Source organism: Paramormyrops kingsleyae, chromosome 14 (assembly GCF_048594095.1).
Source record: "Paramormyrops kingsleyae isolate MSU_618 chromosome 14, PKINGS_0.4, whole genome shotgun sequence".
NCBI classification, from domain to species: Eukaryota; Metazoa; Chordata; class Actinopteri; order Osteoglossiformes; family Mormyridae; genus Paramormyrops; species Paramormyrops kingsleyae.
The window spans coordinates 27,251,334-27,270,088 of NC_132810.1; the positions used below are offsets into that span (position 1 = coordinate 27,251,334).

The 18,755-nt window shown below is 42.3% G+C and overlaps 1 protein-coding gene across 5 annotated transcripts in view; it reads left to right on the top strand.

The window, feature by feature from the left end:
• Window positions 1-5,051: 5,051 nt before the first annotated feature.
• traf3 (TNF receptor-associated factor 3) overlaps window positions 5,052-18,755 on the top strand; it is a 101,060-nt gene continuing 87,356 nt past the window's right edge. For 4 of the 5 annotated variants that reach the window (XR_011982475.1, XR_011982473.1, XR_011982474.1 and 1 more), the window contains exons 1-2: window positions 5,052-5,613; window positions 13,801-14,051. Coding sequence is in view for 1 of the 5 variants with exons in the window: in XM_072698916.1 (XP_072555017.1) it covers window positions 13,804-14,051 (248 nt within the window). In the remaining 4 variants the exon portion in view is untranslated. The remainder of the gene's footprint in view (window positions 5,614-13,800; window positions 14,052-18,755) is intronic. The other variant, XM_072698916.1, reaches the window with a different exon arrangement.

Sequence of the window (18,755 nt, forward strand, 5' to 3'; positions counted from 1 at the left end):
TTTTGTAATTCACCTGGAAAATTAGTAACATCTAAATTCAGTAATAACGGTCACTGGTTAATCTGTGTTTTGCATTTGGACGACTATTATTTCATTATGATCAATGTTTATGGTTTTAATAATGCAGTTCAAAATAGACAGTTGATCTCAGATGTTTCTAATGTCATTGTGAATCTTAAACTTGTTTATCCAACTGCTAATATAATTATGGGTGGTGATTTTAATATGGTTAGTAGGGCTGTGAATCTTTGGGTAGACATCGAATCAATTCGATTCACGATTCACGAGGTTTTTGATTCGATTCAAAAACGATTTTTGCAAATCAGAACGATTCGATTCGATTAACAATGAAATTTGATTCGATTCGATTATTAACGATTCTATTCTGTAAATTTTAGTATAGTTTATATTGTGACGTGCTCTCTGAAAAATTGCGAAATATTCATCTGTTCGTTGTATTTCCAAAGTATTTTAACTCAGATTTACAATGTCTGCAAATTGCAACGGACTTGTCAATCTTTCCATTTACTTAGTGAAAACCGAAGTAATCCCAAACCTTTGATCTGATGTTGGCTAGTGCCTTGCAAATTTCTCCTTCTTCGTTGCCCTCCATTGTGCACTGCTGCGTTTATTCAGATGACAACAAACAGGCGCGAATTGAAGATTAGCGACGTAATCCACTGCGCCACTGCAGTGAGGGCGCACTTTACGTCGCAGACGCAACTAATTTAAAGATTTATATTTATTTTTTTTAATTATCCATCGTATATTCGTTATATAATCGCGATTCATTCGATTTTAAAATATTAAATCGATTATTGACTGAAACAAACGATTCAAAAATCCATGTTTCAAGATCGATGCATATGCATCGGCAGGATTTGTAATCGATGCATCGAGAAAATGAATGAATCGTTACACCCCTAATGGTTAGTGATGAGTGTCTTGATAGATATCCCTCCAGATGTGGTCAAAGTTCTTCTTACAACCCTGTTTTAACGGATTTTTGTCGTACTCACAATTTATTGGATCCATGGCGATTTAAATATACCAATATGGAACAATACTCCTGGTTTAAACCAAATAGTGTAGTAAAGTCAAGAATTGATTTTTGGTTAATTTCAGTTTCTACCATGAATCTTGTTAGTGACTGCTGTACTGTATGTCAGCAGCCCCTCTTACTGACCATTCAGTTATTAAATTGATTTTTAAACCTCCTGGTGTTAGTCGACAAAATAAAGGGTATTGGAAATTCAATTCTTGTTTATTAAAATGCCAGTCATTTAATGAGGGTATTAGGGCCTTGGTCTCTGAGGTGATGTCTGATAATTCAATAGTATCATACATCTCTAAATGGGAATTTCTTAAATTTAAAATTAGGGAGTATTCTATTTGTTTTGGGAAAACATTGAATAAAAATAAGAGATTATCTGAAATTAATATGATTAAAGAAATAAATGTCTATTTTAACAAAAAATCACCTACAGATAATGAAAAACAGAAGTTACAAGGTCTTTTAAACAAACTTGATATAATTTATCTTAATAAAGCAGAAGGGGCTTACATCAGGTCTAGGGCTAAATGGATTGAACCCCTTCTATGGATGATAGAACATCCTTTTTTGAATATATTAAAGACTTCATTCCCCTTATAGATGATGATTTTGTAACACTGTGTGACGCAGACATAACCTTTGACGAATTAGATAAAGCAGTAGGCAGTTTATCTTTAGACAAATCTCCAGGATGTGACGGCCTTACTGCCAATTTTTATAAACACTTTTGGAGCATACTTAAAAAACCTTTTATGTTTATGTTAAGAGAAGCAACAGAAAAGATGTCATTTCCATCCACCATGAAACAAGGAACAATAATTTTAATTCCTAAGCCTGGTAAGGACCCCAAAATATTGGATAACTTTAGGCCAATTACATTATTAAACACGGATTATAAAATTGTAGCCCTTATATACGCTAATAGATTGAAAGCGTTTTTACACAAAATTATAAGCGAATCTCAGTCTGGCTTTATGAAGGGAAGGTCTATACACAATAATATTCATTTGGTGTTTGATATTTTGGATTACAGACATCTAATAGAAGACAGTGGCTTTATTCTCTTCATTGACTTTTACAAGGCATTTGATTCAATTGAGCATCCCTTTATTTTTGATTGTTTAAGTTTGTTTGGTTTTGGAGATAAGTTTAGAAACATTATAAGGTCATTGTATGAAGATTCTAATAGTTCAGTTTCTTTATCAGGAGGTACTTCACCCAGATTTCCCATTAATCGTGGTATAAAGCAGGGTTGTCCTTTGTCTCCATTTCTGTTTATTATAAGCACAGAGATGCTTTCCATCTTTGTTAAAAGCTCTAAAATAGCTCCAATAGAGATACTTGGCCAGTCTATAATCATTAGTCAATTTGCAGATGACACTGCTTTTTTTTAAGCAATTATCAGAGGTTCCCAAAATACTACGATCTATTCACATTTTTTCTAAAGCCTCTGGTTTAAAAATTAATATGACCAAATGTGAATTAATGCCAATCCATCAATGTCACTTAACTGCTGCTTATAACATTCCTATAAAATCTAAAGTCAAATATTTAGGAATGCTTATCTCAAAAGATTCGTCTGATAATGAACCTATGAATGTGTGGGAAATGATAGATACATGTCAAGTTAAACTCAACTCTTGGCTGTTGAGGGATATAAGTCTGTAGGGTAGGGTGTTTTTGACGAAGTTGGAAAGTATTTCAAGACTAATATATCCTGCTTACACAATTGCTATTTCAAATAGAGCCATCAAAAAAATTAATCAGATGAACTTTGGTTATATCTGGAGAAAGAAGACCCATTATATGAAAAAAGTACATATGATAAAACAATATAAAGATGGAGGTTTACAAGCTATTGATTTTGATTCTATAAATGGGACCCTTAAAATTAATTATCTGAAATCCCTTTTAAATCAAAACAGCTTTTGGTTTCATATCCCTAGAGAGTTATTTAAAAAAAATAGGAGGAATAGAGTTTCTATTAAGATGTGATTTTAATGTCCAACGTCTCCCAATTAAATTATCTCAGTTTCACCAGCAAGTCTTGCTATATTGGAAGATTTTATACAACCATAATTTCACACCACACAATACACCACTTTGGAATAATAGGTACATTACATTTAAAAACAAATCATTGTATGATAAGGATTGGATGGAGAAAGGCATTTGGTCAGTGTTCCATTTAATGGATAAGAGTGGTGTTATATCATATGAGAGTTTCTGTATTAAATATTTTAATTGTAATTGGGCTAAATTTGAATCAGTTGTTAAAGCTATCCCTAATTCCATTATAAATCTGATTAAAGAGACTCTCCTTTATTATAATACCATGACCTTAAGTTTACCTTCACTGGTAATTGAAGGCTGTAAATTCAGAGAAGGTAAATTATCAAACAAAAATATTAGAAATATATTTAACAATATCTCCTATCCTAGCTTAGTTTATAGAAATTCAATTTATTGTTATTTCCAAAAGGATACCATTCATAGTCTTAGAACTAAATATTTAAATTTTCCCTTATCTCCCAAAATTAAAGAAATTCATTTAAAAATTTTAAATGGAATATATCCATCCAATGAGTGCTTAAGACTTAGATTTGGATTTGATACTAACAAATGTATATTTTGTGATGATATTGAAACTACAGATCATTTGTTTTTTCATTGTATGTATGTGGAGGCATTATGGTTGGACATCCATGACTGGCTTTATTAAAAGGTACGGAACCTTGATAACTTCACCTTAAAGGACATTAGCTATGGACTTGTAACGAATAATAGTAAAGATGATCTTTTGGTAAATAACGTCCTTATGTTGGGTAAATTTTATATACATAAGTCTAAATACTTGAAAGTAAAACCATCATTTTGTGCATTTCATAATGAGTTTATTCTATATACAAAAGCCCTAAAGGTGATGAAAGGTAAAAATGCTGTAAATTTGTTTTCAATTATTATAGAATATGATTTACAAGAGAAATTCTAGCCCCCCTGTATGGAGGTATTCTCTTTATTTCTTTTCTTTCTTTTCTCTATCCGTTTTATTTTATTTATTTATTTTTGTATGCACCTGATTTGTAGTAATATAAAGGTGTTTGATTTTGCCGAGTTGTTTGTATATGAATGATTGTTCAATAAAAAAAAAAAAAAAAATGTCTGACCGGAAACCAGAGGTCCCGTCAGTATACGCACCCGAGAACGAATAACAACCGCATTAAAGGTTCCGGTCCCCCCTACGCTGCATTATTAATTCATTATTCCCCTCCTTTTCCTTTCATTACAGGATGTCCTGCTAAATGACAAATAATAATTCGCTGCATTCCACAAGATGTTAGTCCTAATTTAAAGGCATAAAACGTTTTACTGTTTATAAGTACATATATCACCAAATGTGGTTGCACCAATTTGGGTGCACCACACAAACATATACCTGCCAAGATTAATATGATAGTAACCACAATACTATTAAATTAATAAGCTTCAATCAAAAATGGATTTATAATTCACATTACAATTATCTTGCTGTTCAACAGAGGGAAAGAATCTACTTCCTAATCACGTCTCACAAATCACCTTGTACAGCAGTCCATCATTTGTCAAATCATCAACGAATCATTTACATTGTCGAAGAAACATCAGCTATTCCATGCAAGCACTCAAATAAACGTCCGGGTTTAAGCTTCTGCTTCCTCTTTTACTCGTTTCGTGATCGATTGGAAACACTTGCAACATGTATACCTCCACCTACTGAGCTGGAGTGCGCATTACATAGTCGTTTAAATGTAAAGGAAAGGTTTTCAAAACAAACATAGCAGCTATTAAGAAAATATGTTGTACGTCAGTGTAAGCGAAATTCTTATTGTTGTTAGTATTTCAAATTGTATACATTTTACGAAATCACTATATGTACTAACTGCATACATTAAAATAGACAAAGAAACTAAACACGAGTTGTCGAACAACGTACGTGAATTATGTCGTATTAGTTCTAGTTTTCACTGTCACATTAGCAGTCTGCTATATCATGCATATATGATTAATTACGGAATTGTAATACATTGTTTTTATTTCCCCAGTACATTGAAGCAACTACCTGGAATACGTTACGTAAGCGTCACTGTAGTTAATTTGAAATGAGGATAGTTGTCACTACGTCGCACAACAAACGCCGCCGCCTTTCTAAATGCAGCACGGAGGCGCTGGGCGGGCTTATGACATGCTGCATTTTTTTCTTAGACGGGGATTTCCGAAGGAAGTAAGACCAAAGGGGCTTTCCATCGGTTTAGACCTGACATCAGCAGCAGAGACATGTATGTACTGTTCATTCTGAAGGCAACATGTGTTCCACTTTCTTTTATAAAATATTTCTACAGATATCTTACTTTGTTGCACCGCAAAATTGATAACGCCCTATAATTTATAATCCATGGCCTGTAAACCTAATTTTGTCGCGCTATAGTTTCTTGGATTGAGTATCTAAAGCTCTTTTTTTGCTTAAAAAATTATTGAAGGACTGGCGGGGATATATTTCACGACGTTTATGTTTGATTCATGTAAGTACTACGCCAATGTATCTGCTTATTTTGTATTTAACAATATCAGTAATGTTACGTTTGTTATATTAAGATAAGAATAATTACAATGAATATTGATAGTCTCGTAATCTATCCAGTTGGTGTTTAAATTTAGTTATGTTGTATGTTCGCACACACGTTATTTGAAGTGCAATCTGGACATACTTTTTCAGTTTAGTTCTTTGTTTCCCGTAAACAGTTGTTCTTTTACTGATTTCATAATGTTTTAAAACGAATTTTAGCTTTCCATCGTCAATAGCGAATTTACTATTAATATTTTGTAAGAAAATATATTTATACTTAGATTCGAAACGCATTAATAAAGTAATTGTGCAGGTAAAGCCAAATATTTTTGATAGTTGTTGGAAATCCCTTTTGCTATTGAATTCAATGTTGCCGAAAAGATGAGCTCTAGAAGCATTTATGGAAACAACCATTAACTCAGTTTTTCATCAGAACAGTTGTGGATCAGATTATTTGGACTAACATTTTAATTGTAGGGTATAATGCTTTTTTAAGGCAAATGCTTTAATGTTGATTTCTGCAGCAGTCAGCAGCCCATGATGGGTGGGCACAAGATTTAATTGTATACTTTTTACTTTACAGCACAATACTATGCACATGTACTTTAAATGATAAAATCCTTACATAATAATAACTCAGATTTTCTTTCTCTCTGCCCAGGCATTTTTAAAAGGCATATAGTGTTCAGTTTCTCTTCTTACTTTTTTTTGGTTGTTTGTCTTTGGGTATTTAATGGGAAAATTCCACATATTTGCTCTTCAAACAAACTTCAGAATTCTCCCGTTGACGGTTTTCAGATTTACTGGATTGGGCACCAAACTTTAATTCTTACCCACTAAGTGGCAGACATGAACTGGTTGATAGTTTTGAGATGTATTTTAGTTTCAGTATTTGAGTTTTGATTTTGGTTGACAACAGCTGGGGAGGAGGCTGGAACAAAGATGATGCACAGAAGGAAAAGTCCCTTCAATACCACCACGTAGAACAGTTCAACTCTGTGTTTATCCGGTATTTAAAGACAATGACCTCTCCTTGGGGAAAATTGGCTGACCTTTTTTGTGTCACAATTTAGCGACTCGAAAGTAGGAAGAATTTAACAAAAGGATGATATATCCATACATCATTATATACCAGCTATATGTACATCTACATTTTCATGACAACAACCTTTCCTGGCTTTGTATACAAACTGCAGTTGGTTTTATAAATTGTTTCTGCCATTATTATATATTTACTAGTTATTCAAACAAGATACATTTTTGAACTTCTCCATATATTCAAAGAATAAAAATAATTATAGTTAATAATATATTACAATTGGTTGCGGGTAGGACCACAACGACTAATTGATAATATCCATAATAATTGGTGGTAAAAATGTTGTGAATGTTGCATTTTTGCAGTTTGCTGTTATTAAGTACAATTGTTAGCAAGCTAAATATGGTGGAGGCAGTGGGGTCGTCTGTAGAGGGTTGTTATGAGACTAAAACATCAAAAGAATGGAAACACTTTAATCTTGCATCATCAAAGAGGTCAGTATCCTGTTAAACTGATATGTAAAACAGCTTCTCTTAGGGCAGTAACAATACTTGTATTTGCTGTGTGCCATTCTGTTACAACATTTTGTATGTTTAGTACATACAGTAAAACAAATAAACCTGTATTTTGACACTAGAGAAACCTATATCCTCAAGTAAATGTTCAACACAAAACACTATGGTAATTGTGGCCGTGAGTTGGTTAGAGCAAGTGCTGGAAAGCCTGAAGTCCCATGTCACTTAAATCAGTATTTAGGGAATATTTTGGTTTCACAGTGAATTACTCTAACACCATGGATTATTATTTAATTATTATTATTATTAATAATAATGAAGAAGAAGGAAGGCAGTGTGTGACTCAGTGGGCTAAGCCTCTGTGCCTGTTCTTGAGCAAGGCCTTAATCCCCTACTCCCTCGGCGCCACAACAGGTGGCTGCCCTTCACAGCCAGTTTGCTCTCATCTACAGAGAGCAAGTTGGGAGAGTCATAAAGAGAATTTCACCACAGAGATCAATAAAGTATTATTATTATTGTAATACCAAGACTGTCGTCTTTGTTGTGCTGAACTCAGATATGATGCTTGAAACACATCTAAAATGCCAACTGGTTTGGGACGAATGTGTGTAGAACTGAAGCAAAGCAGAAGCAGCACCTGCAAGTTAGTCCCGTGGCTTTTGAAGCACTTCTGCCAGGAAAGTCAGTGAAAATGAGCGTCTCTTGGGTATAGTTATTGAGACGCGTCAACAGGCACGTTGCCGTTTGTTTTCTTTATAACCATTCCGAATTGTTTGCTGTTTTAGTGATAAACAGTTTCAAAATAAATTCCTCACTGTAGCAAATTTTAAGGAACACTGAAGTGTGTATGAAACCATGAGTTTTGTGTACTTACACCCCTAGATTCTCTCCACTGTGTAAAGTTTAAAAAATGCCTCTGTTTGTTTTAATAATGCATTTGCAAAATCCCTGTGTTTTGACCCACCTAATCCATTAGTTGAATGCCTGATCACACAGTTAATAATTTATCACCATAATAATTTTTTGCAGCCCTTGTTGCTATATACATTTTTCAGCAAGAAACACAAATCAACTCTGTGCTAAAAATGAAGCTAATTGGTTTGACAGCTGACATGTGCAGCTATATACATATTCAGAAACAACTGGTATTTCCCAGTCAGTTTGAAAATTTTAAAGGAAATATTTCAGGATGCCTCTATGAAACCATTGTAAGAACAATTTCCATAACATTGAGAAATTAGTGCAACACAGGCAGCGCCCTCCACAATTATTGGCACTCCTTGTAAAGATTTGTAAAAAAGGTTAGAAAAAATCCACCCTTTAGTGAAGCAGCTTCATGTCACACTGAAAATTGAGAAAAATCCAACCTTTCATTAACATAAAAAAAAAAAAATCCTTCATCAAGAAATAATTATCTTTTAACGACAATATATGTGCCACGATTATTGGCACCCCTGGACATGTAACTGAGGCATGTTTCCCCTGTAAATTGTACATTTTTCAGTTCAGTGGAGTGAATAGGAACCATCAAGCTGTGATCCATGAATTCATGGTTAACAGGGATACGGACATGAGGTGACACAGAGCCCAAATTCCCTTAGTCATCCATCAACATGGCAAAGATAAGAGAACATACAAACCAAATGAGGGAGAAGTATGTTGATTTTCATAAGTCAGAGAATGGGTATTAAAAAAATAGCTACTCACCTTTCTATTGTTTCTACGCCCATTTTTACTGTTAGGGCAATAATAAAAAAGTGGACAACAACTGGAACTGTTACTAATTTGCCAGGAAGAGTGTCAGCTTCGGGGTGGGACGCGAGCACGGAAGCAGGCGAACGAAGCCAAAAGGTCCAGTGGAAGGGTTTATTGTAGGCAGAAGGACAGGTGCAGACAAGGACGGACCATACAACGATGACAGATCTGGGGAATACAGACTGAGACTCGGACTAAATACACAAGACTAGGTAACAGAACGAGCTACAGGTGGGAACACTTAGGGCGAAACAGGAGGTAATGAGGTGGGCGTGGCACACATCGGGAGCGAACGGAGCGGGGCGTGACATAACCCCCCCCCAAAGGCGCGCACACCGGGCGCGCCAGGGAGGAGGCGACGGACGGGACGAGGGAACAGGACCTGAAAGACAAAACAGAACGTCAACCAAACCCAGGGAACAGGACGGAGACGCAAAAGACGAACAGGGACGAAACGAAGGACAGGACCTGACAGAGAACAGGGAAGGCGGAGAGACAGACCCAGAAGGGAGACACAGGGGGAACACCCACAGGCGACACGAAAGGGCCAGGGGTGCCAAAAGGAGGGACAAAGGGACCAGAAGGAGAAACAGGCGGGACGAACGGAAAGGGAGGAGGAACAAGGGGAGCACGAAAAGGCCCAGGCGGGCGACGGGCAGCGGCCGGAGGGGCCGCAGGGGAGAGGGAGAAGGGAGCAGGAGGGGACCACCCAGGGACCAAGGGGACGGGACGAGGGAGTGACGGAGGGGACCAGGAGGGAGCAGGAGGGAACACCAGGGAAGGCAGGCAGGAGGGGGAAGCCGCGGCAGGCGGAGGCGCAGCCGCAGCCGGCGAAGGCGCCGTCCGACGCCAAGCCGGAGCAGGGGGGCCCGGAGGCGGCCGACCGGGAGCCGGAGGCGGGACCGAGGACCGGCACCCAGGGACCAGGGGGGGACCCGGCGGCGACCGCCGACCCCGAGGCGCAGTACCCGCAGGCAGCCACCGAGCCAGAGCCAGGGGCCGAACGGGCGAGCCAGGGGGCATGGCGGGCGGGACCCAGGCCCGACGCCTGTGACCCCGTCCCTTACGGGACACTGACAGGCGGGGTCCTGGGCGGTGTTGGTCTGGCCGGGGTAAGGGCGAGGGAGTCTCAAGGGAGGTCAGGTCTGGGCAAACAAGTGTCACGGCCTCTAAAGAGGCAACAGGCGGGGTAGCCAGAGCCTCGGGTGTGGCCGCAGGCAGAGCGGCGGCCTCAGGCGGGGCCACGGGCAGGACTGGAACGGCGGCCTCTGGCGGGGCCGCAGGCAGGACAGGAACGGTGGCCGGCTGGACAGGTGAGCAGGGCTGGGCCGGCTGAACAGGCGGGACGGGCAGGTCAGGTGAGTCGGGCTCGGGTGTGCGGCCCGCAGGGGGCGCTTCATCGCGCGCCACCAGCACGCGGGCAGCAGGGGGCGTAACCGCGGCAACCTGAGGCAATTCAGGTGCCGGTAGGACAGGTAGTTTAGGTGCCGGCAGGACAGGCAGTTCAGGTGCCGGCAGGACAAACAGTTCAGGTGCCGGCAGGGTAGGCAGTTCAGGTGCCGGCAGGACAGGCGAGACGGGCAGTTCAGGAGCCGGCAGGATGGGCGCCGCCATCACGTGGCCAGCAGGGGGCGCCGTCGCGGGCGCCTCCATCGTGCGGCCAGCAGGGGGCGCCGTCGCGGGCGCCGCCATCACGCGGCCAGCAGGAGGCGCCGTCGCGGGCGCCGCCATCACGCGGCCAGCAGGGGGCGCCGCAGCCAGAATGGTGGCAGCTGCAGCAGGGAAAACAGGCAGGACGGGCGGTGCCGCTGACGAAGCGGCGGAAGCTGCAGCAGGCGGTGCCGCAGGCAGAGCGGCGGCAGCTGCAGCAGGGAAGACAGGCAGGACTGGCAGGTTGAGCGGTGCTGCGGGCATCGCGGCGGTTGCAGCAGGCGGGGCTGCAGGCAGCACAGCCGCGGGCAGATCGGCGGCGGCAGCAGGCAGCGCAGCCGCGGGCAGATCCGGAGCGGCGGCAGGCAGCGCAGCCGCGGGCAGATCCGGAGCGGCGGCAGGCAGCGCAGCCGCGGGCAGATCCGGAGCGGCGGCAGCAGGCAGCGCAGCCGCGGGCAGATCCGAAGCGGCAGCAGGCAGCGCAGCCGCGGGCAGATCGGCGGCGGCAGCAGGCAGCGCAGCCGCGGGCAGATCCGAAGCGGCGGCAGACAGCGCAGCCACAGGCAGATCGGCGGCGGCAGCAGGCAGCGCAGCCGCAGGCGGATCGGCGGCGGCAGCAGGCAGCGCGGCCGTAGGCGGATCGGCGGCGTCAGCAGGCGGTGCCGCAAGCAGTGCGGCGGCGTCAGCAGGCGGTGCCGCAGGCAGTGCGGCGGCATCAGCAGCCGGCGGTGCCGCGGGCAGTGCGGCGGCATCAACAGCCGGCGGTGCCGCGGGCAGTGCGGCGGCATCAACAGCCGGCAGGTCCGGATCGAACCGGTCCGGTTCAGGAAGGAGGGGTGCTGAGCGCGTGGGCGCCTTCCCTCTCAGGGCTTTAGGAACCCGGGGAATGCTGTCTCTCGCGGCGCGAATTCCGCCTTGCCCCAGACGCTCCGGCCGATAGTGATAAGCCTCCATCGGAGGAGGCTGCTCCGGATGCGAGCTTGCCAGGCTCGTAGCGCTGGTGTCGGCGAAGGCGGGGAGGAGATAGCAAGCTCCTAGGAAGAGCGACGGAGTCTCCTCCTGTTGCTTCTCCCCTTGCTCGGCGAGTCGGCGTTGTAGCCGACGGAGGCATTTCCGGGCTTTACCCAGCGGGTACTCCTGCCCCGGCGGGCGCTCCTTCAGGAGCATGTCCCGGCCCCGGCTAGCCAGTACCAGGGCTAGCGGGTCCTCCTGTACCTCGGGCTGGGCGTGCCAGTACATGAAGTCCTGCAGCAGTCCGAGCCGGTGGTGCTCGGACTGCTGCTTCATGCTTTTCGGGAGATCTGTCATTCTGTCAGCTTCGGGGTGGGACGCGAGCACGGAAGCAGGCGAACGAAGCCAAAAGGTCCAGTGGAAGGGTTTATTGTAGGCAGAAGGACAGGTGCAGACAAGGACGGACCATACAACGATGACAGATCTGGGGAATACAGACTGAGACTCGGACTAAATACACAAGACTAGGTAACAGAACGAGCTACAGGTGGGAACACTTAGGGCGAAACAGGAGGTAATGAGGTGGGCGTGGCACACATCGGGAGCGAACGGAGCGGGGCGTGACAAAGAGGACCCAACTTTATTTTCCCCACGTACAGTGAGGAGGATCATAAGAGAGGCAAAAAATCCCCAAGGATTTCCTGGTGAATTACAAGACCAAGTGAAATCTTGGGGTTACCACGTCTCTGAAAAAACTATCAGAGCTTCATGCTAACAGATTATTTGGAAGGTATGCCAGAAAAACTTTTTTCTGTCAGTTAACCACAAACATAAGCACCTGGAGTTTGCGAAACACTACTACAACTACAACTTTGACTGGAATCAAATTCAGTGGTCTGATGAAACAAAAATGGAGCTTTTTAGCAATAAACATAAGGTGGGTTTGGCGTAAAAAGAAGGATGGCTATAATGAAATTAACCTTATCCCAAATGCAAAATATGGTGGAGGTTCTGTGATGTTGTGTGGCTGTTTTTCCTCCAAAGGCCCTGGAAACTTCGTTAGGGTACATGGCATTATGGACTAGGGTACATGGCATGAAATACTGGGACATTTTAAATCAAAATTTGGCTGCCTCTGCCATGAAACAAAAACTAGGCCATCATTGGATCATCCAGCCGGACAGTGATCCTAAGAACATGTCCAGATCAACACAAAAATGGGTAGCTGACTGCAGAATCAAACTTCTGCCATGGCTGTGTCAGTCCCCTGACTTGAACCCCACTGAAAACCTGTGGGCTGAGCTGAAGAGGAGAGTCCAGAAGAGATGGCTTTGGACCCTGGATGATCTAGAGAAATTCTGCAAAGAGGAATGGCCTCGGATGCCCTGCTTGGTATTCTCCAACCTTATAATGTTATAGGAGAAGACTCAGTGCTGTTATACTGGCAAAGGGAGGTTGTACAAAATATTAAATGCTGGGGTGCCAATTGACTTATGAAGGTCAACACACTTGTCCCTCATTTGGTTTGTATGTTCTCTTTACTTTGCCATGTTGATGGATGACTAAGGGAATTTGGGCTCTGTGTCACCTCATGTTCATATCCCTGTTCATATCCATGTAATTCATGGATTACAGCTTGAAGGTTCCTATTCACTCCACTGAACTGAAAAATGTACAATTTACAAGGGAAACATGCTTCAGTTACATTGTGTTCACTATAATTTCCAGGGGTGCCAATAATTGTGGCACATGTGCTTTTGTTAAAGATAAACAAATCCTTCATCAAGGAATAATTATCTTTCAATAAATGTATTGTAAATGTATTGGATGTTTCTAAATTTTTCAGTGTGAGATGAAGCTGCTTCACCAAAAGGTGGATTTTTCTAACCTTTTTTACAAATCTTTACAAGGGGTGTCAATAATTGTGGAGGGCGGTGTATAAACTATTTGGGGGAACCACATCCACTGACTTTTAAACATAAGCATATTTAAAGGTATAACCATTGTTAACCTGCTTTATACATTTCTGTCACATATATCAATGTTAGATATTGCTAAAGTTCTGAAGCACTGTGTATGAATGGTGAATGTCTGGGGGAAAAACTAGGGTGTGGAGCAAACATCTTTTTTGTGTGACTTGTAGAAAATGTTGAAATAAATAAGCATACCACCTCGTTCTGTCATAGGTTGTTTGTATGTACATTGTAGCATTTTCCTCCCCTGTGTGTTTCAGGTCATGTCAGCAGGCCGGAATGTGGATGTGCCAGAGCTACAGATCCCTCCCCAACCCCGTGCTCCTTCCATTGTCCAGAGACCCTGGACTGAGCCTGGATTTCAGCCTCTGCAGGGAGGTTTCAGGGATCACTTTGTTTTCCCTCCAGAGCCAAAGTACTGCTGTGAGGCATGTCACTTAGTACTGTGTAACCCAAGACAAACTGAGTGTGGACACCGTTTTTGTGAGACCTGCATTTCCAAAGAGCTAAGGTGAGTAAAAATGTAACTATAAAAATGATATTGTAAAAATTGTGGAATTCTTCAGACGTAGTATTTTCTTACATAAAACTCAATGTTTCACATTGAGTTTTATGATCTTCAAGTGCTTATATGCTAAACATTCCAAGGGTTAAGCACAAGAAAATCTATGAAGTGACTTTCTATTTATGATCCAAAGGTTAGAAATTCGACGACTCTCTATATTCATCAGATAAGGAACGACTCAAAGCAGTACTTTTTACTTCAGCATTTAATTAGTCCTTTTGTATGGTTAAATTAATACTTATTAACAACAGTTCCTTTTTATTCCTTTATTTCTTTTATCTTCATTTAAATGTTTTTTTTACATGTCTTTTACCGTTATGTAACATTATAATGATTTTATTTAAATCTTTTTCATATTAAATATGGAAACTTGAACCAATACATTAAAACCCTCTATTAAAAAACAACTCAAAAGAAATGTAAACTGTCTTGGGACAGTGCTCATGGCTCAAACTAGAAGGAAGAAGCATTAATTACTTTTGGTTTTATGACTTACCTGCCTTTAAAACCACTTTAAAACCACAATTGCCAAACCAAATTTGTAGCCGTTTTTTATATAGGCAGTTTGAGTAAAATAATAACCTACACTCAGATTCAGAATTTATTAATTTATTAAACAACTTAAAAACATTTACTGGTACAGGCTCCAGGGCTGTAGAAAATGATGTGAAATTCCTGAACATTTACATAGTTTGCATACAGTTTTTTTATGAACTGCACTCTGATATGTCACACGTAATAGAGAAATGTTTAACTTTTCTTAACTTCAAATTGGAGCAGTTTTAAATGTAAAACATGCAGGCCAGTTCTACATTGAGTCTGTAGAGATCAAAGGTGTCATGCTTCAGTGCCAAGAAGCCATGTTTGTTGCTTAGTTCAGCAGACTATGAATTTGATTCTTTATATTTTTTAGGACAGTATTACTTAAACTAGAAACGAAAATTCCTGAAGAAATTTTGAGATGGGCCTATTCTGCTGACCGAGGAAGAGCTGGTGCTTTTACTTATTGATTTAATTATTCAGTCTTGTAGCTGTGGCAGAAGTAGTGGCCAAATAATGAAACTTTGACAGAAATGCATTGAAGTCAATGGGAGAGAACGAGGGATGAAAGACGAGTGCGGGTCAAGATGGTGGACTTGGGGCGTTGGGTGATGAGGCCTAAGGGTGAAAATGAAGTCTTGTTGCTGTGGTATGAACGCTGGACGAATGGGAAAACTTTGACTGAAATGCATTGAAATCAATGGGAGGGAACGAGGGATGAAAGACGAGTGCGGGTCAAGATGTTGGACTTGCGGTGTTGGGTGATGAGGCCTAAGGTTGTATACCGAGTCTTGTTGCTGTGGTATGAACGCTGGCCGAGTGGGAAAACTTTGACTGAAATGCATTGAAGTCAATGGGAGAGAACGAGGGATGAAAGACGAGTGCGGGTCAAGATGGTGGACTTGGGGCGTTGGGTGATGAGGCCTAAGGGTGAAAATGAAGTCTTGTTGCTGTGGTATGAACGCTGGACGAATGGGAAAACTTTGACTGAAATGCATTGAAATCAATGGGAGGGAACGAGGGATGAAAGACGAGTGCGGGTCAAGATGTTGGACTTGCGGTGTTGGGTGATGAGGCCTAAGGTTGTATACCGAGTCTTGTTGCTGTGGTATGAACGCTGGCCGAGTGGGAAAACTTTGACTGAAATGCATTGAAGTCAATGGGAGAGAACGAGGGATGAAAGACGAGTGCGGGTGAAGATGGTGGTCTTAAGGTGTTGAGTGATGAGGCCTAAGGTTGAATACCAAGTCTTGTTGCTGTGGCATTAACACTGGCTAGTTGGCAAAACTTTGATTGAAATGCATTGAAGTCAATGTGAGAGAACGAGGGATGAAAGACGAGTGCGGGTCAAGATGGTGGACTTGGGGTGTTGGGTGATGAGGCCTAAGGTTGAATACCGAGTCCTGTTGCTGTGGTATGAACACTGGCGGAGTGGGACAACTTTGACTGAAATGCATTGAAGTCAATGGGAGAGAACGAGGGATGAAAGACGAGTGCGGGTCAAGATGTTGGACTTGCGGTGTTGGGTGATGAGGCCTAAGGTTGTATACCGAGTCTTGTTGCTGTGGTATGAACGCTGGCCGAGTGGGACAACTTTGACTGAAATGCATTGAAGTCAATGGGCCATTCACTCCCATGAAAAAAGATGCGCCTTACTACTATTCACATGGTTAGTCAGGCTAATGCTAGGTAAAAGTTAGCATTTAATGCATTCCTATGGGATTTTTAATGTGTTTAAACGTGAATAACGTCGCTATGGTAACATATTCTGCGCAGAAAAGTAATAGCACACCTCACACAACCAAGGACTCACTTTTGATATATAGATTGCCTGGCTGCACGCTACGGTACGACCCGCATTAATTGCCGAAAATCACGGAAGAATAATAATAATAAATAAAGTTTTTTTTCGACTTTGAGAGGCGATTGCACGCAATCTATAAGGAGTACGGAGACAAACGATATGTCAATCTGTCCAGCTAAGCAAGCCCTACGATTTGGCACCAAAGTGAGCTCCGTGCCTTTCATGGGCTCAGCGCAAATTGGCAAAATGTAATTTACTAGGTGAAGAGTAATATGGGCCTTTCATTACATGAATAGGCCCATAATAAATAAAGTTTTTATTTTTCGACTTTGAGAGGCAATTGCACGCAATCCGTAAGAAGTACGGAGACAATCGATATGTCAATCCGTGCAGCTAAGTAAGCCCTACGATTTGGCACCAAAGTGAGCTCCGTGCCTTTCACGGGCTCAGCGCAAATTGGCAAAATGTAGTTTACTAGGTGAAGAACAATATGGGCCTTTCATTACATGAATAGGCCCATAATAAATAATAATAATAACTAGAAACGAAAATTCCTGAAGAAATTTTGAGATGGGCCTATTCCGCTGACCTTGGAAGAGCTGGTGCTTTTACTTATTGATTTAATTATTTAGTCTTGTTGCTGTGGCAGTAGTATTGGCCAAATAATGAAACTTTGACAGAAATGCATTGAAGTCAATGTGAGAGAACGAGGGATGAAGGACGAGTGCGGGTCAGGATGGGGGTCTTAAGGTGTTGGGTGATGGTGCCTGAGGTTTAATACCGAGTCTTATTGTTGTGGCATAAACCCTGGCCGAGTAGGAAAACATTGACTAAAATCTATTGAAGTCAATGGGAGAGAACGAGGGATGAAAGACGAGTGCGGGTCAAGATGGTGGACTTGGGGCGTTGGGTGATGAGGCCTGAGGTTGAATACCGAGTCTTGTTGCTGTAGTATGTACGCTGGCCCAGTGGGAAAACTTTGACTGAAATGCATTGAAGTCAATGGGAGAGAACGAGGGATGAAAGACGAGTGCGGGTCAAGATGGTGGTCTTAAGGTGTTGGGTGATGAGGCCTAAGGTTGAATACCGAGTCTTGTTGCTGTGGTATGAACACTGGCCCAGTGGGAAAACTTTGACTGAAATGCATTGAAGTCAATGGGAGAGAACGAGGGATGAAAGACGAGTGCGGGTCATGATGGTGGTCTTAAGGTGTTGTGTGATGATGCCTGTGGTTGAATACTGAGTCTTATTGCTGTGGTATGAACGCTGGCCGAGTGGGAAAACTTTGACTGAAATGTATTGAAGTGAATGGGAGAGAACGAGGGATGAAAGACGAGTGCGGGTCAAGATGTTGGACTTGCGGTGTTGAGTGATGAGGCCTACGGTATAATACCGAGTCTTGTTGCTGTGGTATGAACACTGGCCGAGTAGGAAAACATTGACTGAAATGCATTGAAGTCAATGGGAGAGAACGAGGGATGAAAGACGAGTGCGGGTCAAGATGGTGGTCTTGGGGTGTTGGGTGATGAGGCCTGAGGTTGAATACCGAGTCTTGTTGCTGTGGTATGAACGCTGGCCGAGTGGGACAACTTTGACTGAAATGCATTGAAGCCAATGGGCCATTCACTCCCATGAAAAAAGATGCGCCTTACTACTATTCACATGGCTAATGCTAGGTAAAAGTTAGCATTTAATGCATTCCTATGGGATTTTTAGTGTGTTTTAACGTGAATAACGTCGCCATGGTAACATATTCTGCGCAGAAAAGTAATAGCACACCTCACACAACCAAGGACTCACTTTTGACATATAGCTTGCCTGGCTGCATGTTACGGTACGACCCGCATTAATTGCCGAAAATCTACGGAAGAATAATAAATAAATAATAATAAAGTTTTTTTTTCGACTTTGAGAGGGAATTACACGCAATCCGTAAGCAGTACGGAGACAAACGATATGTCAATCCGTGCTGCTAAGTAAGCCCTACGATTTGGCACCAAAGTGAGCTCCGTGGCTTTCACGGGCTCAGCGCAAATTGGCAAAATGTAGTTTACTAGGTGAAGAACAATATGGGCCTTTCATTACATGAATAGGCCCATAATTACTTTTTATATAGTACCATTCACAACACATTTGTGAGGAGAGGATACAAAAACTCTGTTAAGGAGAGGAGCCCCTTTTTTAATCTGTTGTTGATTGGATACCCTACCCCCTGGCCATGCTAGCATTTTGTATTGCAAAGGAAATTTGTCATATTTTTTCGTGCTAGGTGGAACATCGAATTTTGACAGTATATTATTTTGACA